The 21,957-nt window shown below is 65.0% G+C and overlaps 1 protein-coding gene across 4 annotated transcripts; it reads left to right on the forward strand.

The window, feature by feature from the left end:
• Positions 1-346: 346 nt before the first annotated feature.
• ARHGEF16 (Rho guanine nucleotide exchange factor 16) lies at positions 347-21,279 on the forward strand. Of its 4 annotated transcripts, none has more exons than XM_038537729.1 (15): positions 347-461; positions 7,679-8,283; positions 10,037-10,091; positions 11,006-11,175; positions 12,065-12,121; positions 12,511-12,671; positions 15,074-15,226; positions 15,349-15,478; positions 16,305-16,379; positions 16,868-16,960; positions 17,935-18,086; positions 18,429-18,617; positions 19,452-19,525; positions 20,001-20,102; positions 20,666-20,805. In XM_038537729.1, the coding sequence occupies exons 2-15, from the start codon at positions 7,696-7,698 to the stop codon at positions 20,803-20,805; spliced, it is 2,139 nt and encodes a 712-aa protein (XP_038393657.1). In that variant the 5' UTR covers positions 347-461; positions 7,679-7,695. The 4 variants fall into 4 exon arrangements, with proteins under 4 accessions (XP_038393657.1, XP_038393658.1, XP_038393659.1 ...); XM_038537730.1 differs by having other exon boundaries at positions 385-476; XM_038537731.1 differs by lacking the exon at positions 347-461 and adding an exon at positions 5,752-5,869.
• Positions 21,280-21,957: the final 678 nt, after the last annotated feature.

The raw sequence follows: 21,957 nt of genomic DNA on the forward strand, positions 1-21,957 counted from the left end.
GCTTCCGGGAGGGCTTCCCGAAGGAGGAGGCAGCCGAGCCAGGCCCGGAAGGAGAGCGGGAGCGGATTCCGGGTCACCGCCGGCCACCCCCGCCCCAGATCTGCAGGCCGGCCAGGGCAAGGTGGGCGGGCCGAGGGCGACACCGCGGCCTCTGGAGGTGAGCCCGCCCGCCGCCGTCACGTGAGCGCCGGCCAGGTGGGGACGGTGACGCAGGCGGCCGGCCAGGTGGCCAGGTGCCCCGGGGCCGCGCGGCCGGCCCCTCCCGCGACCTGGGCGCCCACCTGTCCGGCCGGCCGAGCGCCGCCTCCCGCGGGGCCGCCAGGAAGCGGGGCGGGGACGGGGAGGGACCGGCGGTGGCTCGAGCTCGGCCCGCGTCGGCCGCCTGGCGGGGCGCGGTGCCCGGAGGCCAGACCTGCGCCAGTCGCCGCCCGCTGGCCGCCACGTCCTCGCCCGCAGCGCAGGTGAGCCCGGGACAGGTGAGCGAAGTGGGGCCGGGGGCCGGGGGCCCTGGGGCGCGTCCCCCTCCGAGCCTGCGCGGTCGGAGGAACTTCGGGGCAGGTCCCTGGGCGGGGGCTGCGGCAGGGCCGGAGCGGGGGGACTGGCCGGCTGGACCCAGGGCGCCGACCCACCCAGGCCGGACCCCACCCGCGGCCTCAGCAAGCGCCCTGCTGCTGCCCCCTGCCTTCCCTGGGGCCCAGGGGCAGCGTCCTCACTCCAGCGGGGATGCTTCTGTCCCGGGCTCCCCCGTGTAGACCTCAGCGCCTGAGACCCGTAGGGGGGCCCAGGACTTTTGCAAATGAGGGTCAGGATGGCAGCAAAGCCACTCTCCCCAGATCTTTGGATAATCTGCTGTCCAAACCCACGTTGGCCTCAAGAGCTAGCAACCCCCCAAATGAAGACTGTCCCTCCAACACACCAGAAAGAAATGCCCCCATCACTGGTGGAGGCGGAGGGCAGACCCAGGCAGGGGGTGTCCTGCCTGCTTATATCCAATAAGGGGTGTGGGGGCAGCTCCTGAGGGCCGAGGACCCCACTTCCTGCTGACCAGCCTCCGTTTCTGCATCGGGGAAGCAAGAATCCCTTTGGAGATTGAGGTGGACCTCAGCCCAGCAGCCGGACCGGGCGGGGATGGTGGGGAGCCTCTGCACCCGACCTGGGGCCCAGGAGTGCCTGACTCTCCCCTCTGTCCTTGGGGTGAAAGGTCTGCCCCTCCTAGTGTGGGGGCTCCGTGGGCACCTGCAGAGTCTGACTGGGACCTGTACACCTGTCTGCCCTGACAGCCCCGTGGTCCTTGGTTTCCATTCCTGGGTCCGTGTGAACTAAGCCCTCTGGGCCTCAGTGTCCTCATTCATAGAAGGGGACCAGTCAGAGTATCCACAGGCAGGGTGCTGGGGTCCGCTGCAGCCGAGCCTCTGCTCTGGACTCTGCTGGGACGATGCCCACAGCCACAGGCGCAGAACCTCTGACCGGGTGGCTGGGGGGCACTGCCCGGGGCTCCCTAGTCCTGGTGGGAAAGAGTGGCAGGAGAGGGGGTCTTAGGGGTTCCCAGAAGAAGTAAAGTCTTAAGTCACTTGGACAAAAGTGACCTGGAGAGTAAGAGGGAGCCATCTGCACAGAGGCCTGCCCCCTGCCCAGTCCTGGACACCTTTGGGGGAGTCACCTGTGCCAGGAGGGCTCTCCCCACCCCACCCCCTGGGCTCGTCTCCCACCCTGCACGGACCAGCTCTTCACACGCGTTTGAGGAAGCGAGGCAGGCAGGTGAGCGGCCCACCAGGGTGGCCAGGGTGCTGCCCCTGAGGACGGCAGTCTGTGTGTGTGGTCTGACAGGCACAGCCACTCACCCTGCATCTGGGCCCAGGATGTTAGTTTTGGTTTCCAGAAGGATTGCGGCTGCTTGTCTTCTTACCTGGGGCGGTTACCGTGCTCGGGCGACAGTTCATGTGTAAGAGCATCCTGACTTGTAGGGAAAATCCCTGCTCTCCCGCCGGCCTGTCGGCCTGTCGGAATGGGATCTAGGTCAGCAGGGGCCTGGCTCCTCCCCGGACTCTCTGGCGACAGGCAGCCTGACCCCACCTGGCTTCCTCACCTTTCAAGGCATGTACCCACCTTCCAGAAGGTCGGTGGAGAATGGCAGACAAGTGAGGGGAAGAGCTTCTGGAAGACACCTGCTGGTCACCTGGCTAGGCTACCTGCGGGAGTCAGGGCTCTGACTTCCCAGCCGGGGCTTCTTTGGGGAAGCACTATGAATGTCAGCCAAGGCGGGCCAAGGGCCAGGTTTATGGGACGTCAGGAGTAAGAGACAGGAGCTGGGGAGCAATTGGAGGGCCTGTGAGGGGCAGCCCTGCAGGCTGAGCCAGGAGGGTGGTCTTTTCAGTGACTGATGCCCACGCCTGGGAGCCCTAGAGCAGGAGGCAGCAGGAGGCTTCTACACTGGGCAGGCCCAGCATGACCCCTGACTACTGCCAGACTGTGTGTGAGGCGGGGCCCGGCCAGGTGGGTGTCCCTGACCCCCACCACGAAGGAGGGGCCTCTGGTCAGTAAAGCCAGGCTCCCAGTCTTGGCACTGCAGGTGTCACTCCAGACAGTTCCTTATTGTGGGACCCCCATGGCCTCCACCAACACAGGCAGGCTGGTAACTCAGCCTAGCTGCCACCTCTAAGAATGTCTCCAGACCTTGCCAGGTGTCCCAGGGGCCTGGGGGGCAAAGCCGGCCCAGTTGAGAGTCCCTGCGAACCCCTCACCCCAGCCACCTTGCAATGGAACCGTGTGCCATGTGCTCTGCCCAAAAAGCCAGACACTGCCCCCAGATTCCATGCGACTCTGAGGTCTGAGCTCGGCCAGGCCCAAGGCCATCCCTGTGGCTCAGGTCAGCCTGAGCAAAGACCAGGCTCAGGCAGATGGAGCCAGACAGGCTGGGCCCCACCAGGCAGGGTGGGGTCAGCAGACCCAGAGACCAGGGCAGGTGGGACAGAGGCCCCATAGATGGAGTAATCTGGGCCCTGGTGGCTGTGGGAGCCGCTGTGGGCAGAGCCACAGGTCCAGGCCGATCCCGTCCACAAGGGAGTGGAATAGACAGTGCCAAGCCCACCCAGGTCCCAGGAAGCCCATCTGTTGGGAAGGACGGGGACGTGGAGAGCACTAGGCTGCAAGGGACCCACCAGGCCAGGCTGCATCATGGCCGGGGTGGTACCAAGCGCAGCTTCGGCCTGACCGGGTCAAGTCGGATCACCTGGTCCTTCCCGAACTCCACCTGCTGTCCTTCCTCCATCCTACATTGCAAGGACCCAACGAGTGACCGGCCTCCCCAGCCCCCCAGACACCTCAAGCAGAAACAGCAGGAAGTCACCTGAAAGTCACTGGGAAGGTGGCACGGCCAGACCTGGAAGCCCCCTGTGATGGAGCCTGGTGCTTTCTGCTAGCTTGAAGCTAAGTGCCCCGTGTGGGTGGGCTCCGGGCCTGGAACCCAGGGCCTCATAGAAGGATGCAGCACGAGGGTGAGGGGATGGAGCACAGCAAGTACCACGATGTCCAGCGGTCACTCCTCAGTTTGGGAATTGAGTCCACCTCCTGGTAGGGACGTGAACAGGAAATTGTCCCCACTCCCGAAGGACCCACAGACCCGTGAGAGAGACAGACTCACCACTTGCCACCCTCATCGCCCTGGCATCTCTGGAGGAGCTTTCCCGGGCCACCTGTGCTGGGGAGTGGACCCACCCCTGTGACGCGAGTGGTCACTGCAGGCCATCTGGCCTCCCTCTTGGCAACACTGTTGCCCAGACAGCGTGGCTGGCATCTGCCCTGAGGCAGCTGAGAGGAGAGTCTGCCCTCGGGTCCCCTGCCCCCGCACTGGCCCCAGGACACCAGGCGCAGGCCAGCAGCCAGTGAGGACACTGGGAGAGCCGCTCTGCAGAGCCAGCCAAGGGAGAGGCCCCGGGTACAGACGCTGGGGCAGCGGGTGCCCGAGGAGCCTTCGCTCACGTGCGTGTTCTCACCCCGCACACAGGCCTCCCCACGCAATGCCGGTCCTCCCTGCTAAGCTGAAGCAGCCCGCCCAGCCGGCCCACCAGGTGTTTGAGGACAGCCTGGTGCTGCCAGGAGGCAACAGGGGCCAAGACAGGCAGGGACTGGGCAGGGGCAGAAAGGAACTATAAACATCCTACAGTGGGAACTCGGGCTGCCTTGGGGGCAGGGGGGTGGGGAGGGACCAGAGGGAACAGGTTGGGGAAAGCGCGGAGGAAGTATCACCAGGTGGGCCCGGCCTGCCAGACCCAGGGTCGGGGTAGTAGGGAGGCAGGAGGCCATGGCTCGGGGGTGAGCACAGAGCTGTCCCCGGAGCAGTGGGACTCCACAGGCTGGGGAGAGCCTCGGGCCATCATCCAGGGAGGCGAGGCCAGAGCACATCCAGGGAAGAGGCCTCCTCGGTTCTGGAAGAAAGAATCTCCCAGGGGACTCAATCTCAGCCAGTTACCAGCCCGAGGGACAGGGATGTAAGCGAGCGAGGGAGGCTGCCTTGTACCCAGGGTGGGGGTGGGGGTGGGGGTGGAGGAAACAACCAGGCTGAGGACTAGGGGCGGGGTCCCAGGGAGAGAAGGCGGGGTCTCTGGGGAAACACGGAGCCGGAGCGGAGCCGATGCAGCGACCACATGGAGCACACGTCAAGGTCGCCAAGGCCTGGAAGCCAGACTGCGGGGTGGGGAGCAGGAGAGCCCAGGGAGGCCAGAGGGAATTATTAACGAGGAGGCAGGGCACTGGCGTCCTGCCGGCCCAGCTGGCTCTGCTCACACCGACACCCCTGGCTACGGCCACGACACTGGGGCTGGAGTCCCATCCCTGTGGCAGGCAGCGGGCAGCCGAGGCCCACAGTCAGGAGCTCCCAGAGGAGCAGAAGTCAGGGGCCAGCTGCAGAGCGTGGAGCGGTGGCCTCTGGGGGACCAGGCAGTGGGAGAGGGGACGTCTTTCTTTCACGAACAGCTTTTTGGTGCCACTGGAGTTCTGGACCCGTGTGTAGGGATTTCTGATAAACCAGATGTTCGGAGGAAGGAGACCCCGCGGTGCCCCTGCCGGCTGTGGCTCCCGAGAGCTGGCTGCGGCCGGCCCTGGTACCTGGACTGGTGGCACCCAGGGCTGTGGGTGCGGCCGCCTGGCTGGGAACAGGGGCCACACCCGGCAGTGGCTTGCCTGGCAGGTTCCTGCCGAGCACCTCCGGCCCCAGAGCAGACTTTGCCCTCCGCTGGGAGAGGCCGTGCCCCCGGCTGGGTCCAGGGTCCAGGCCCAGAGGACAGGGCTGTGAAGACCCACGCCTGGGGCTTAGGTTGGGGAAGGCAGGTCGGGGCCGGGTCCCATGGAGGGCCAGCCCGGTGCTGGCATTTCACTACCATGCTCCGTGCAGCAGTGTGACCTCCAGCTACTGTCACCTCTGGAAGAGGAGGCCTCAAAGAAGTTTCCGGGCTCCCTATGCTCTTGGGTGCACTTTGGTGGGAGTGCATCTAGCTCGATGTCTCCCAGAGAGCCCTTTCTGGGCCAGGCCTGGCTAGTGCAGACGAAGTTAACATGGGGGTGGGTGAGCGAGGATGGCACCACCCACACTAGCTGCCTTTGATTCAGAATGTCCCCAGGAATGTGTGGGCCGTCCTCCAGGCGTGGGAGTGGCTGGGGCTCCACAGGCAGTCCCTCCCTGCGGCTGGGATGGTGTTAGCAGAGAACCTGTGTGCTGAGAGCCGGAGCACGGGGAGCCAGGCTTCCAGCTGCCGCTGTCACCCCGTCCATGCCGTGGTGCAGGTCCCTCCACAGCCGGGCTGCCCCTCAGGAAGGGATTCTGAAGCTGAGGCCTGAAACCTCCCCAGGGAAGCATAAGGTGCAAGGCTGGGAGGTAGGCCCGGGCTGGGACCTGCCTGGTGTGTCCTGGGATGATGCGGGGGTGTCCCTGGAGTCCATGGAGCCCTCGGCTCCAGAGGCCCAGCGCCCGCCAGCTAAGGTTTGGGCACCTCTGGCTGCAGGTGCCCTTGGGTATGAGCAAGCCGGTGATGCCCCTTCACCCACACGGAGCTGCTGGATAAACGGGATGTGTTCCCTCCCAGGTCTGCAGGGAACTTGGCAGAGGGCACCACGCTGACGCTCTGAGCTGAGTCTCGGCAGCCTGGGCTGGTGATTTGGAGACTTCATTTTTCCATCCAGAAAATAGTCTTCCGCCCTCGAGTGGCCCTTGTAACATATATAAGGCCTGCATCTGCAAGCAGGGTACGAGCAGTGGCTCTGCTTGCTTTTATCAAAACTAAAAGGAAAAGACACAGAGTGAGTTTTCCCCAGTCCTGCGAAGTCCTCCTAACCTGGTGCCTGTCCACTTGTGGGTGTGGTGCAAGGAGTGGGAGCATAAGCTGGTCTCCCGTTGCTGCCCCGGCTTGTCGGCTGGCTCTGGCCACACTTCATGCTTGGGAGCCTGTGAGACTCCTGTACTGCAGAAGGTGGGCCTCATTGCTACTCTGCCCACTTTGCTGATTTTGAGACAGAGGCACTAAAAGCAGCAGAGGGCGGTTAGAGTGGTGGGCAGCCCCTCGGGATGGGTTGGTGGCTGGCCAGAGGCTGGTGCCTAGGAGGCAGGAGGCTTGTGTTGGCTCTGCCTGGCCCTGAGTGGAAAGGTGGCAGTGGCCCCGTCCACACTGGCAGAGCAGTGTGCCTTCAGCCAGGATGAGCCAGGCTGAGCTGAACCCAAATGCTTCCAGACACCGGTCAGTGGGGCTCCACCCGTCCAAGGCACTCAGGGTCCCAGGAGGGACGGGCATCCAAGGGAAGCACCCGAGGGATGCAGGAAGAGTAGGCTGGTGCTGTGGGCTTGGGCTCTGCAAATGCTTCCCTCCTACCTTGTGTCCACGCACAGTGACCATACCCAGCAAGGCCCTGGAGGAAGGGATTGTTGGCCCCGTTATGAGTTCATGTATGTGGGAAAATGCAAATATGTCCCTGGACGTGCGGAAAGGCTGGGTGGACAGCCAGCCGTGGTGGCATCACCACATGGGGCAGCCAAGAGAAAGGGTCTAGAATCGGCAGGCCTGGGTTCAGGTCCCCATGAGCCACACTTCCTGGCTCACATCCCAGGGCCATTTCCTGGGCTTCTCCGGGCCTTGTTTCTTCCTTTGCAAAATGAAAATAAAGACAGTCAGTGTGTTTTGGGAGCAGGTGAGATCATGCATCTAACCCAGCACGGCGGAGCCTGGCCCTGCGTGCTCAGAAGTTGGGGGTGACACAGAGGCTGGGGTCACAGCCACGTTGTCCTAAGCAGGCCTCAGAAGAGCCCCACAGATGGCATCATCCTCATGCTTTCACTGACCAGGGAGAAATGGTGCTGAGAGGCCCTGGGGCTGACCCAACTTGGATCTGCAGGCCCCCAGGTCTGTGCACTCCTCACTGCCCATGCTTGCACCCCCAGTGAGAGCATACGGACCCACCAGAGGAAGCACACTGGTCGCCTGTCCTCTGCCCCTGTCCCAGCAGCCAGGTCCCTGCAGGCCTGAGTCTCCCGATCCTGCGTGCACCTCCCTGGGCCTCCCCAGCCCTGTTCCAGGCATCCTGAGCAGGGTCTCTGGCTGGGGTGGATGCTGGGAAGCAGTGAAGGCGCTTGTGTGCAGGGGAGATGCAGGGTGGACGTCTGTGTGCTGCCCTCACCTCTGCCCTCTTGTCACAGGACACTGGCCAGTCAGCATGTCCCAGCGACACTCGGACAGCTCCTTGGAAGAGAAGCTGCTGGAATACCGCTTCCACTCAGAGCTACGGCTTGATGCCAAGGGGAACCCGGCGTCAGGGCTCCCGATGGTCCGGGGCTCCCTGCAGGTGGTCAGGGACAATGCCCCCTTCCAGGTGGATACCTCAGGGCCCCCACCTCTGTCCCCTAAGGACCAGGAGTCACGGACCGTGATCCTGAGCACGCAGAGCCCTGCAGCCCTCAAGATGGGCACTCAGCAGCTGATCCCCAGGAGCCTGGCCGTGTCCAGCAAGGCCAAGACCCCAGCCCGCCACCAGAGCTTCGGGGCTGCCGTGCTCAGCAAGGAGGCTGCCCGGCGGGACCCCCAGCTCCTCTCAGCCCCCAGCTTCTCCCTCGACGACATGGATGTGGACATGGGCTCCGAGGGAGCGCTGAGACGGAACCTGCGGAACCGATCATACAGGGCGGCCATGAAGGGCCTGGGGGCTCCCAGTGGGGACAGGGGCCCCAGCCAGCTCAGCCCCAAGCTCCAGGCTCTGGCCGAGGAGCCCAGCCAGCCTTCTGCGCGGGGCCCGGCCAAGAATAAGGTAGGGGGCCTGTCTGCCTGGACGGTGGGGAGGGGCTGTGCCTCGGGGGGCCTTGGGAGCTTGTAGGCGTGCCCCTGTGTACCCCTATGTGCCCCTGCGTGCCACTAGCCTTGGGGCCTCACCATCACATCGCCTGATCCTGCAGCTGGCACTCAGTGAGCACCTACTGTGTGCAGGCTCCTGACCCAGGTTATCCGGGTTAGGTGTGATGGGCAGGCTCTGAGCAGAGCATGAACGTCGCCGTTTTACAGAAAGGCCAAGGGGTCTCCCTTCTCTCAGCCGCTGTGGGGAGCATAGCCTTTGGGGGGACCAGCCTCTCTGCGCCCCAAGGGTAGCCAGCCCGTGTGAAGGCTGAGCTTCAGGGAAGGCTTTGGAGCAGCACCTGGCTCGGGTCGCCCTGCCCCAGGCGCCCCATCGGGGACTCAGCGGCCGAGCACATCTGGCTCAGGAGAGGTCTGATGCCCCTCGACACGCCCGCGCTCCTCTGCCCGCCTGACAGCCGCTCTACCTCAGTGTTCTCGGGCCAGCGGGCGGGCATAGGCCCGTGGGAAGGGCGGCCTTGCTCGGGTCCCCATGCTCAGAGTTGAAGTTCTCTGGCACGCAGAGGGGAGTCCTGGGACCATCTTGGCCGCTGTCCTCAGCTGAAAGGTGCCCCCTGAGATGCCCAGGCCCCCAGGAGCTGCCTCGGGGCCTCGGCACTCTGCAGCCACCCAGGCCCTGCCCGCTGCCCGTTTGCTCACTCACGGGTGGTTTCCTGAGCTCTCCTGCACCTGCTGCTGGGGTGCCAAGGGAGCCAGGGGAGCCCCGAGAGCAGGCCCCCAGGGAGCTCCCAGGGCAGTGAGCAGGCAGGGGTGCGCTGGGGTGCTCAGATCCAGGCTGGGAATGCAGGGGTGCCCAGGGTGGGGGGATGGTTCAGGTGAAGAGGTGGTGTGGACGAGAGACACAGGCCTGAGGCAGGAGGGGTGTGGAGGGGGGCAGTGGGGGGCAGAGCCAGGTGCGGCTGGGGTGCCACACATTCCAGCCCAGCAGTGAGAAGTTTTCAGGCCCCAACGCGTTTGAGAAACCAGCTCACTTTCTGGAACCATCATGGCTTCGAGGTCAGGGAAAACAGAGTCCCAGCCAAGTAGGTAGGACCCAGTAGATGGTGGGTGGGGCAAGGGCTGTGCCTCCCCACCCCTGCCCCAGAGAGCCTGGCCACCCCCACCTTCCTCTGCAGCCCTGGCAGAGGCTGCTGGGACCCCAGACCTGTGCTGGGAGCTAGACACCATCCTGCAAGTCTTGGTCCTTCCTGCCCCCCAGGTCCCAGGCTGTGTGGGGCCCCATGTGTAGCCCCAGCTCCCACCCTTGTGCCTTCTCAACCCCCACCAGCCAGACCTGGGTAGCCTCCCGGGGCTTCCTTCAGACCCCGTCGGAATACCCCACTGACCTGAGCACCTGTTTTGATTTGTTCGACCCTGCTGCCTCCTCCTCCAGGCAGCCATCCTGGATCTGCCTAGCTCTCAGTCAAACTGCCCTGCCTGTTCTGAGCCCCTGTGTCACCCCATCCTACCTGCCCTGGCCTTTGCTTGGCAGCCCTGCTTCCCTTGCTGAGCCTGCATTTATTGAGCAGCTTCTGGGTGCCCAGTGGAAACCCCTCCTGTTGAGCATGTGGTGCGGTGAGGTGTCCGGGCCCAGAGGCTGGAGGACCTGCTGCAGACTCACAGTGGCCTGCCCTCCCGGCTGACTGACTGCTGGTGTCTCTGTGTCTCTCCAGTTTGCGCAGAAGACGCTGGGGCGGAAGCGCGCCCACAAGGGCTCCTTCAAGGACGGTGAGTGTAGCCAAGGGAGGCGGATCAGGGGGCTGCCGTGGGCCAGGCTGGGGGCGGGGAGGCTGGTGCTGTGCAACAGAACCCGCTGAAGGGGCGTCCTCCTGGGACAGGAGGTCCTGGTGGCTCGTCCGGCCTGGTTGTTCTGAGAGTCTAGAGTGTTCCCTTGGGCTCCCGTCTGCACCTTACCAAGGGCAGGAGACAGGCAGAGGCCCCACACTCACCCCGGGAGGGGGCTGTCGCACATCGTGTGCTCAGCCCAACATGGTTGCACCGCTGGGACCAAGGTCAGCTGCAGGGCGCTGGCCCTGGGTGTGGACACCTGTGCTGTGCGCATCGCCCATAATTTCCCAGCATGCAGGGGTGCAGTGTTGGGGGCTCAGGAGGGCTCAGAGCAGGGGAGGTAGGGGTAGGGGCCTGTCCAGCCAGGATGCAGCCCTAGTGGCTGTGAGGGGCAGGGCTCCTAGGGTGCCCTGGAGGGGGAGACAGGACGGCAGGAGGGGCGGGGAGGGTTGCCCCGGGCCAGGCGCCGCCCATCCCAGGGGGGCTGCTGCAGAGCTGAGAACGGGACAGGGCACCTGGGGGCTGTGCTCCAGGGAACCCGCACCCAGTGCTCTCTGCCCAGCCAGGGAGTAGCCCCCACCCCGGGAACAGCCCGCACCCGAGGCGGCTGCGCTGATTCGTTGGCTCAGCGCTGGCCTGACGGTGCCACATTCTGCACTGGGACGTCACCCCCGTCCTGGGCTGGGCCTGACCCGCCATGGGGGCCAGCCAGCCTGAGGGGAGCCTGCTCCGGGGGGCCCTGCGCTGTCTGACCCTCTCAGAGCCTCCTTGGGAGGCTTCAACCTGCAGGTTCCCAGGGGGCCCCAGCTGCTCAGAGCCCCCAGGTTGGCAGGTGACACCCCGCCTCTCCCCAGACCCCGGGTTCTACCAGGAGATCCGGGAGCGGGGCCTGAACACCAGCCATGAGTCCGACGACGATATGCTCGATGAGCCGCCCAGCCCCGATGGCACAGGAAGGGCAGATGCGCCCATCGTGGTCAAGAGCTACCGGCCTGCGCAGATCACCTGGAGCCAGCTCCCAGAGGTAGGGCCAGGATGGTGGGCGCTTGGCCCCTCCGAGCCAGCCCAGGCCCCCCAGTGTGGGGAGCAGCCTTCCCAAAGTACCTACTATGCCCAGCGTGCAGGGGAGCCCCTTCCTGGTGCCCTCAGAGCTGCCCTGCCCCGAGGGCACTCTGAGCTTAGTTCCATGGGGTAGAGCAGTTAGGGCCGAGCGCTGTCGCTGTGTGTGTGACGAGCCTCCCTCAGGTGAGCTCCTCTCCAGCTCCCTACTCAGACCAACCTCCTGGAGCTGTGGGCAAGGGACCCCCTTCCTAGGGCGCTGCCCCCAGGAAGATGCCAGGAGGGCCCGAGTGGGGAAAGGGACGGGCCTTGGCTTCGGGAGAGCCTTGTGCCGCGGGTGGGGTGAGGGGGCCCGGGGGGAGCCTGGCTGAGACAGAGGCTCTGGTGCCCTGAGCAAGTGGGGGTGGGGGGTAGCCATCCCTCCCGAGGAGGGCAGACATGCTGCTGACCCATTCCCTGAGAGCCTGCGGCCTGTGGGCAGGGAGGCATCGGCGTGTGCGTGGTCTCCTGGGTCAGGTCACCCGCCCCAAACAAGCAGCACTTCGGCCAGGGTGGCCCTGGGGACGCTGAGCCTGAGGCCATGGAGAACCAGACCATCTCCCAGGCCCCGGGATGGGGCGCAGACTCACCTGGCCAGCTTGCAGCCCATCCCTGCCATGGTTTTCCCATGTGGCTTTGTGTCTCTCCACGCCCAGACAGCTCTGTGGGACAGAGGCCCCTCCCCGTCCTCAGGGGTCTGCTGGCCGCTCCCCAGGATGCCCGACTTCTCCCTTGGCTGCCCCGGGCTCTTCGGAGGAAGGGCGGGCTTCCAGGGAGGGCCGAACCCGTGATGCCCAGGCCTGTGCCCTCCTCAGGTGGTGGAGTCGGGCCTCCTGGACACGCTGCCCCCCGAGGAGCGCAAGAGGCAGGAGGTAAGGGGGCTGGGCAGGGGGCCAGCCCTGTGCCCCAGATCTGGTGGCCACACATCTGCAGGGCAGGACCAAGGCCACGGTGAGGCCTCTTGCCCACCCACCTGTTGGCCATCTCCTGTGCCAGCCCCTGGGATCGTGGCTGATGCCCTTTGGGGGAGGGGGCTACCATCACCCCTCCTTGGATGCAGGTGGGGGTCCTCGCCAGCATCACAGCTCATAAGAGGCCGAGCCAGAACGCATATGGAGGCGTCGGGCCCTTATGCCCATGGCCGTGCTCACACCACCCCAGTTCTGGTTTCAGGGCCCAGGTCCAGCCTGCCCTGCCCCCTGCCCCCTGCTCCTGCCCCCAAGGTGCAGGGTGGCCCTGGCAGCTGCTGTCCCCCCTCCAGGCCATCTTCGAGATCCTCACGTCAGAGTTCTCGTACCAGCACAGCCTGAGCATCCTCGTGGCCGAGTTCCTGCACTCCAGGCAGCTACGGGCCACAATGACCCAGACAGAGCACCACCACCTCTTCTCCAACATCCTGGACGTGCTGAGCGCCAGTCAGCGGTGAGGCCTGCGCCCAGCTCTCCACCATGCTGCGAGGGCCACCTGGCCCTGAGGCACCATGGCCATGAGGTCTTGGGGGGGTGGGCAGGGCGAGCAGGGCTCCAAAGACTCAGTGTGGGACCATGGGCGGAAGGTTGAGAGGAGCTGCTGGCCGGGAGGGAACTCGACCTCCTCAGACCTCAAGGCCCCGTGACAGGCTGAGCACTGGGTCTGTGGGCATCCTGGCACCCCCCCCCAGCACCCCATCCCTTGGATGTTTGGGAGGGCAGAGTACCTGCCCCAGGACACTGCCCTGCCAGATGACACACACGTTCCCACCAGGACATCAGGTGCAGGAGGCCGAACGATGAGGTGTGAGGTGGCCAAGGGAAGGGGCAGGCGGGGGGACCTCAAGTTGCAGGACCTCATGTTCTGCCCGGTGGTGTCCGGTGCCCATCCCCAGGCTCTGGTTGCAGGGCCCAGAGCTGGAGGATAGGCCAGGTGTGCAGCTGCAGGCCTGCAGAGGCCTGTGTGTACACCCACATGCCAGAGGGAAGGTGTGTATGTGCTTGCACAGGTGTGTGCATGGAAGCCACAGCCCCAGACGGCCCTGGGCCCCAGGAGACCCCGTGACACCCTCCCTCACGCCTCAGCATCCCCCCTCACCTGAGGAGGTGGGTCCCCTGAGTCTCCTCGCAGACCAGGGTAGGGGCAGGTGAGAGAGGGTGGCTCATTCATGTCGACATCGGGCCAGTCCCCTGAGCCCCACCCGCACCTGCTACCTGTGGCCTCTGTGAAGTTTCAGGGCCACATGGCGGGAGGGGGTGCTGTCTTGTCCCTGGAGATGGGTCTTCCTGCAGAGCCGCAGTGCCCAGCTTGCGGCTCCTGACTCCATGGGGGCCTGGGTAAGCGGCGGCCCCTCCACCCAGCTCTGCCCCTTTGCTCGACGTCCCACTGGCCACTCCTGTTTATGCTGAGCAGCCATCAGTTGCTTCTGACCTTCGGGGCCTCTGATCGGCCACCGCTGTCCCAGGGTAGGATGGTCCCACCTCCTCCCCCAGCTGGGTCCTGGCAGCTCCCAGCCATTCACAGTGGCCTCCCTGGGACTCGGTTATCCTGGGTCAGCAGCTGATAGCTACCTTTCCCAGACCCTCCTCAGAAGCCCACGGAATCGCCCGTGGGAGGTGCTGGCCAGCATGGCCCTGTACCCGGGCAGCTGGGGCCTCCGCACGCATCCCTGTAGCGCTGCCCACCTCTGCCCAGGCTGCCCAGGAGTATGACTCTCAGAGCTCCCCCTTAGGGGACACACAGGGCCCCTGAAGGTGGAGGTCAGGCTAAGGCCCCATGAGCAGGCCTTGTCCCCTGTCCCTGGCCTTACCAAGGGAACCAAGGCAAGGCCCCCATCTTCCCAGGGGGTCCCCAGATTGGTGGGGTGGCCCCCCCAGTGGTCCCCCCCGCCACAGGAGCTAGGTGAGGCAGATGGCAGGCCCCTGGTGCCCTCACTGTTGAGGACCTGGGACCTCCTTCCCACCCTGGCCTTGTCCCCAAGCCCTGTCTCTGTCACTGTGCTGGATGCCCCCCCCTCCCATCAGCCAGGGTAAATACTAAGGGCAGCGGAGCTGGCTGCCCTCGGCCTGGTCAGTCCCTGGTTGCTGGTCCGGGTTGCCTGGGAGGTGGATGTGTGCTTGGGGACACTGCTCTCTGCCCTCCAGAGGTCAGCCAACTGTCTTCTCTCCCAGACCGGACCGCCTGGAGCAGTCCCAGGAGCCCGCTACACCGGGCTTTCAGAGTCAGGTTCAGGAGAGACGCTGCCATCGGAGTAGTTGGAAGCCCAGGATGGGGCTGAGGAGCCTCAGGGAGGGGGTGAGAGGGCCTCCCAGCGGCCTAGGCTATGGCCTGGAGAGGTGACACTGCCTGGGGTCTGACCGGTGCCCTCGCATACAGATGTCCTGGTGCAGGTGCAGCCAGGCCCGGCTGTGGCAGCAGCAGTCAGCACGATCTCTGTGGCCAAGGCCCGGGTTACAGATGATCTCAGAAGGGGACCCCAAGAGGAAGTGGGGCCTGGTGGCCACCGCTGGAAAGTCCACCCAGAGCTTTCTCACACGGAGCTGGGCAGAGGACGCCAGGGCTCCGGGCAGGGGTGACCCAAGTCCAGGGACTCAAATCAGAGTGACAGCTTCTCAGTCCTGCCTGTCTGAATCCTGGGGGCCTGCTGGAGCCTCTGCCAGCCTCTTAGCAGGAAGTGGCCCTGGATTTGCCCAGTTATTTCAGGCATAAGAAGCTGATCTGCCCTGGGGTTTCCCCAGGAAGGCGTGGGCTCACAGCGGCCTGGGCAGCTGGTCCCCCACACACCTGCCGCGCTGCTTCTGGGGGCTTCACCGCGGTGCTGGACGGCCGGGCCCTCACCCACCCCGCCCCTGTAGGTTCTTCGAGGACCTGGAGCAGCGGCACAAAGCACAGGTGTGCGTGGAGGACATTAGCGACATCCTGGAGGAGCACGCCGAGAAGCACTTCCACCCCTACGTTGTCTACTGCTCCAACGAGGTCTACCAGCAGCGCGCCCTGCAGAAGCTGACGTGAGCCGAGCTTCCCGGTGCCCGGGGTCTGCTCTGGGTGCCTTGTGCCAGGAGCACATTCCTGCTCGCAGCCTGGCTTCTTGGGCACCCACTGACCTCCCACCACCGCATCTCTGTTGCAGAAGCAGTAATGCTGCCTTTCACGAGGCCCTGAAGGAGATCGAGAAGCGTCCCGCGTGCGGGGGTCTCCCCATGATCTCCTTTCTGATTCTCCCCATGCAGAGGGTAACCCGGCTGCCCCTCCTGACAGACGTGAGTACTCCGCACAGAGACCCAGCAGGGGAAGGAGGTCGGCCTGGCCCCCCTTTCGCGACCCCCTACCCCCCTCCCCGGTGCTGCTCAGTCTGAGACGGCTTGAACAGCTTTTGCCCAAGAGCTCCCTGCCTGGAGCTTTCCAGCACTTCCTGGAAGGTTCTCGAGGTTCGTTCATGTGGATGAGGCAGAAGCAGTGTCACCCAGGCCTCTCCTGAGCATGGGTCCTGGGCCACTGCCTCCCACCCAGGATCCTCGGCCCACTGTCCCGGGTGTGGGCCCCCAGGGCAGCCCGGGCACCACTCACTGCCCCTTCTGTGGGCAGAGAGAGGAGCTCATGCCTCTCAGATGTCTGCTCCTGGGGCCGAGGGGCAGGTGGGGCCAAAGGGCATTTGTGCACATGTGTGCACATGCACACATGCAGGCGTGCACACAGCACACACACATGTACATATGCACACATAAGCACGCACACGGTGGGAGCCCGGCTAGGCCCCCAGAGGCAGCATGCGGCTCATGCTGGAGGATCATCTGTCTGGGCCTCTCACGAGTCTAGAAACAGGCTGCGGGCCGCCCCCAGACTGGACAGAGACAGCCCAGGACTGGAAGGGCTGGGGTCCTGGGACAGTGCCCCCGCTGCATTCCCACCAACCAGCCAGGCTGTGTACCCCAGTGGGGCCTGGCAGGAGCTGGACATGGGCTCCCCACCTCCCCGCAGCCCCCACCGGGGTCTGCTGTTCGTAGGGGGCGCCTCTGTCTACGCAGGCCCGTGAGCCTGGAGTGCAGAATGGTACTTGGTGCTTGACCAGCCAGGTCCTCTCTGCAGACCCTCTGCCTCAAGAGTCAAGGCCACCCTGAGAGATACAAGGCCGCCAGCCGCGCACTCAAGGCCATCAGCAAGGTGAGGGGTATCCAGGGGAGAGGAGGGGGCACCTGGACCAAGCACAGCCCCCAAGTCTGCCCCTACCCCACCCAGTAGTGGAGACCCTGAGGGCAAGGCAGGGAGGGCTTCCACATTGTCCATCTCAAGCTTTTCATGGTGCTGATGGGGAAACCAAGGCCCAGAAGGGGTGAATCTTGAACTCAATCAGTGAGCCTGAGTTAGGGCAGCAGCTAGGACAGCCCTGGGGTAGGGTGGGGGTGCCTGGGCCGTGGGATGGCCAGGCCACAGCCCACAGCACAGCCCAAGGCAGGGCAACAGTTAGGACAGCCCTGGGGTTGGGTGGGGGAGGGGGGTTCCTGGGGTGGCCAGGCCACAACCCACAGCACAGCCCGAGGCAGGGCAGCAGCTAAGACAGCCCAGGGGTAGGGTGGGGAGTGCCAGGGCAGCAGGGCGGCCTGACCACAGCCCACAACACAGCCTGCTCTCCGGGTGCCCCCCCCCCACAGCTGGTGAGGCAATGCAACGAGGGAGCCCATAAGATGGAGCGCACAGAGCAGATGTACACGCTGCATACACAGCTGGACTTCGGCAAAGTCAAGGTAGGCATCGGGCCTCCCCTCAGCCAGCCCCTTGGGGGTCGGGGTCATGGCCCCTGGGCATTTGGGCTGGAAGGAGGCCTTGCCCCAGCCTCTCTGGGGGCACCATCCCTTGTGACTCCCACTCCCCTTGGCCGCAGAGGCTCAGCTCTGCCGCCCTCCTGCCTGGGGCTGGGTGGGTGTGGGGGGGGGTCTCTGGCCCCTGCCCCCACCCCAGGGCTGCCCCAAGGGGCTGGGCCAGAGAGCATGCCCTGGTCCAGGGCTCCTGGCAGCACACTGAGAACAGGGAAAGGATGGAGTTGGGGCCTCCTGTAAAGCCAGGAACTGTCCCTCAGCCCCAGAGAGGGGGCCTAGCCAACCTGCAGGCCCTCCCAAGCAAGCAGGGCTCACACTTCTGTCCCCGAGTCCCTGCGGTGCTCCAGGCCATCAGGCTCCTGCTTCTGCAAGAAGCACCTCCCTGGGAGGGGGACATCGAGCCAGAAACAGACAGACACTTCCTCGTGGGAGCTGCTCTGCAGGAATTGGCCTGGAGGCAGCTCTGTGGGCTGAGCCTCCGCTTGTCATCACTCAGGCTGGGCCCCTGACCTGGAGGCTGCCCAGCAGGCCGGAGCTTGGGGGAGCGGTTGCCGTGGGCAGGGCAGGGCATGAGGGCCACAGAGCGATGGAGGGAGGACCCCGAGGTCCAGAAGAAGGTGTGAGGGGTGTGTGGAGGCTTCCTCAGGACGGCCTGGTGGACTGTCCTGCTCGCTGGGCGGGACCTGGGCCGGGGACCTGGCACAGAGCAGCTGCCCATCTGTGCCTCCTGGCCACCTGAATAGCCCTTTGTCTGAGGCAAGGACACATTTCGCCCCCATCCTTGGTCCAGCCCAGGGCGGCCAGTCCCCCGGGTCCTGGGTGGTAGGGACTGTGCTGGACATCCTTGCCCATCCTCCTCACCCCCACCCTGACTGAGGCAGCTCTCTGGTTCCTCCCTCCAGTCCCTTCCTCTGATCTCTGCCTCCCGCTGGCTGCTGAAGCGTGGGGAGCTCTTTGTGGTAGAAGAAACCGGGATTTTCCGAAAACTGGCCAGCCGGCCGACGTGCTACCTATTTCTGTTCAATGACGTCCTGGTGATTACCAAGAAGAAGAGGTGAGCCTGTGATGGGGCCAGGAGGGGCAGGGGGAGCTGCCCAGCCTCGTCCGACCTCAGGATTGGGAGAGGCTCCAAGCCTGGCTTGTCCATGGTGGCAGCACGGTGGCAGGGGGCAGCACGGTGTCCCCTCCGTGTGACATGGGGGTCCCCCTCCAAGTGACTTGGGGTGGCTGGGTGTTTCTCACTGTGGGGCAGGCCTGAGCCGGCCTGCCCAGGCCACAAGGACAAGGAGACACACAGTCTCTGTCCTGGGGGGCAGTTCTTGGGAGCGTCCAGCTGGGTGGGGACCCAGGCTGCCCAAACCCCCCCCATAGCATCCAACTGCCCGTCTCCCCGCAGCGAGGACAGCTTTCTGGTACAGGACTATGCCCAGGTGGACCACATCCGGGTCCAGAAGATGGAGCCCTCCGACCCCTCTCTGGTGGGGGGTAGTAGCCGCAGCTCCTTGGTGCCACACGTCTTCCAGGTGACCATGCTGCACAACAGCGAGGGCCGCCAGGAGAAGATCCTGCTGTCCTCCGACTCCGCGTGAGTTGGGGGAGGGCTCCCAGGGGGAGGGTGTTCATGCCGTTCTATTCTCGAGCACTGCCGTGTGCCGACACAAGGGCAACCTGGTCCTCACGGAGGTCACATCTCTGGGACAGCAACCCATCAGCCACAAAATGGGCAGCTGTGTCCAGGGAGTGCAGACTGAGGAGGAGCATAAGGTGGGGAAGGGAGTGCCAGGTGGGGGCCGGTGGGGAGGAGGACCTGGCGGAGGCATGGCAGCGCAAAGGCCCTGAGGCAGGAGGCCTCTGCTGAGAAGCAGCCGATGCCGGCGGGGGCTGGGGGGGTGGAGGTCAGAACAGTCTGGAAGTGGGGTGGGCAGCACACGGGTGCCAGCACAGTAGGGGCTCAGATGACGGGGGAGGAGACAAGGGTGACTGATCTCCACAGTCCCTTCAGGCGGCGGGAGGCGGAAGCTGATGGTTTAAAACTGAATTGATAAGGGACAGTGGGCTTGGGGCCCAGCACCAGCAAACAGGGTGGCCCAGGTCATAGGGGTGTGTCTGCACGTGACCCCATGACTCTGGGAAGGTGAGACTCAGGGTTGGCCTGCCTGTGGCTCCTTCCTGCCCCGTGACTTCCCGTGTGTGGTCCCTCGGTGGTTAAGGGGGGGTCACAATAGGGCGCCGAGCAGCATGAACCTTCAGCACCACAGCCCATCACAGGGCTGTGAGGCAGCCTCACAGGGCTGGGGGGCATGCTCCAGGGACCCCCCCATCTCCCCACGCTGCCAGGTGGGGACAGGGTCATGAAGCCAGAGGCCCCAAGGCAGGCAAGGTTGGCCCAGAGCCTGACGCAGCCTCTCTCCAACCCCAGGAGTGACCGGGCCCGGTGGATCACGGCGCTCACACACAGGGAGAGGCAGGGACGGGGCCCCACCAACAAGGGAGGTAAGCACCAGACGCTCCACGCTGAACGGGGCTCACAGCCCCAGCCCCGGGCAGGGGGCTAGCACGGAGCTGAGGCATTGTCCAGCCCTCTGTCCTGCCTGCCCCCCGGGGTGACCGCCCAGGTGAGGGACCCCACAGCCGGGTATGTATGTATGCACCTGTGCACACGGGGCCTCCCCTTCTGTGCGGGAGGGAGAATGCTGCCCCATGCCCAACAACTGGAGCAGAACGGGCCGCAGGGGTGGAGTTAGATGGTGCTGTCTCTGCCGGGGCCGGTGCTTTGGCCCTGAGAGCAGCGGCAGTCTGTCTGGTGGTCTCTGGAGGGAAGCTGCCATGTGTCCAGAGCCCCTCAGGCCCCAGTGAGACCAGGCCACGGTGGAGCCATGCCTGACTCAGGGCAGCAGGACTCCTGGCCCAGGCCCTCCTGGGGACAGCGGTGTTGCTGACACCTACCCTCACCCCCCCCACCCCCCAGACCTGCTCCAGGTCGAGGTCACCAAGGCTTACTTGGCCAAGCAAGCGGATGAGATCACGCTGCAGCAGGCGGATGTGGTCCTGGTGCTGGAGCAGGAGGATGGTGAGCAGAGCAGGGCCGGGTGTGTGGTGGTGGCAGGATGTAGGCGAGGTGGCCCCCAGAGGGAGGGCCTGACAGCCCCACGAGGGAGCACACCAGATGCGGGCAGCTGACCCTGAGCCTGGCCCCCTGGAAGCAGTTTCTGCAACTGCCCATGGTGGGTCTGGCCCAAGGTCCCCTCAGCACCTTCCTTCAAGGACATCTTCAGACCTCCCTCAGTCACAGGATCAAAATCCGCTTCTTTTGTCATTCTGTGTCCTGAGCAGGAGGAGGGTGGCTCTGCTACCCCTGGGGGCCCCTGCACTCGCCTGCACAGGGCATGAAAGCTGGCTGGAGGGAGCTCAGCCCCTGACGCCAGTGTCCAGGCTGAGCACCTGCTGGAGGACCAGGTGCCTGTGTGTGACCTGGCCCCTGGCCCCCTGGGCAGGAGCGGGTGGTGGCCTGCTGCAAGGGGGCCTGGCCCTGGCGTCTTCTGGCACAGAAGCTCAGAGGGCTGGGGGTGCGGGTATGGAAGCCCCTCCCTGGAGCCTGGACTCCGCCCTCACCTGCCCCACATCTGTGTTCAGGATGGTTCTATGGCGAGAGGCTGAGAGATGGGGAGATGGGCTGGTTCCCTGAGGACTTTGCCCGGTGCATCACCAGCCGTGTGGCCGTGGAGGGCAACGTGCGCAGGATGGAGCGGCTGCGTGTGGAGACGGGCGTGTAGCCTGTTGTGCCCAGCACGGAGGCCAGGCTGCTGCTTCATGCCGTGCTCCAGGAAGCAGCCTGGTCCTTGGAGTGCGGTGCGCTTGTCCTAGGAGCCCAGACAGTCCGTGGGTCTCCGTGAGGCCCCGTGGTCCGCAGTGCCGGATCCAGACACTTCCAGGGAGGGCGATCACATGTGCTGCCCGCCCCCGGGAGCATCTCCAAGCAAGCTCTCAGGGCCACAGCAGCCCGACCCCCGGCCTCCCCCGGCGTCCTGCACACCCCTAGGGCAATGGTGCAGGGCAAGTGATGCAGGATGTGGGCCCAGCTTCCTCCCTGTCCCCCCCGCCCAGCCCCCTGCCTGTGGGACAAAGGGCCTGAGCGTCCAGGGCAGCCCCACTTACTGAGCGGAGGTCCCCGAGGGAGATGACCCTACAGAGCCAGTGCTGAGATCCTGGGGTTTTCATACACATTAAAGTATTTTTTAACACCTGGATTTCCATGGGAGTCTGTGCCCAGAAGGCCAGATAAGCCCCTGCAAACTTCCCAAGGTGCAATGGGCCAGGATTGGCTGCACAACAGCGAGGGCCGCCAGGAGAAGATCCTTCTGTCCTTGTGTGGTCACATGTGTGGTCACTCATGTCGGTCCTAGGGCCTTGCTTGGGCCCCTTGTTCATGGTCACTCCATGCCCATCTGTGGCCTTGGCCTGACTGTCCACGTGGAGCACGGTGAGCGAGGCCAGGAGCTCCTGACCCCCATCCCCACACACTCCCTTGCAGGGCTCAGGGGGGCCAATAGGTCTAGGGACCCCATGGGAATGTCCTCCCACCCCCACCTCCCTCACAGTCTACTTGCTCACCCAGGCCCTGGATGGGCAGGTGGGGAGGGGCAGGCTGGCCTGGGCTCTTGGCCACCAGGCCAGGTAGGAAGGCTGCTTCGTGCCCTGCCAGGCCTGCAATTCCTCCGTGCCTGCCAGTGCCCCTCCCGGCATGGGCAGTGCTGTCCTTGGGGTGGGGGCTCCCAGCACTATGAGAATCTGCCCAGATCCCACTGGGGCTCCAGCTTTGGTTACAAAGCCAGGAATGTGGCTCCTGCCTCCCAGCCAGAAGTGGGTGACTGGGTGGCCGGCCTTCTGACCCTCCCAGCCCTGGGCCTGGCCAGGTGGGGCGGGGA

Source organism: Canis lupus, chromosome 5 (assembly GCF_011100685.1).
Source record: "Canis lupus familiaris isolate Mischka breed German Shepherd chromosome 5, alternate assembly UU_Cfam_GSD_1.0, whole genome shotgun sequence".
Taxonomy (NCBI): domain Eukaryota; kingdom Metazoa; phylum Chordata; class Mammalia; order Carnivora; family Canidae; genus Canis; species Canis lupus.

Coding starts and splice junctions, on each gene's coding strand:
- ARHGEF16 (XM_038537728.1), top strand. CDS start 7,334: ATGGTGCTGAGAGGCCCTGGGGCTGACCCAACTTGGATCTGCAGGCCC. Junction 15,227..15,348: donor CGCGCCCTGCAGAAGCTGAC/GTGAGCCGAGCT, acceptor TCTCTGTTGCAG/AAGCAGTAATGCTGCCTTTC. Junction 16,961..17,934: donor TGGACTTCGGCAAAGTCAAG/GTAGGCATCGGG, acceptor TCCTCCCTCCAG/TCCCTTCCTCTGATCTCTGC.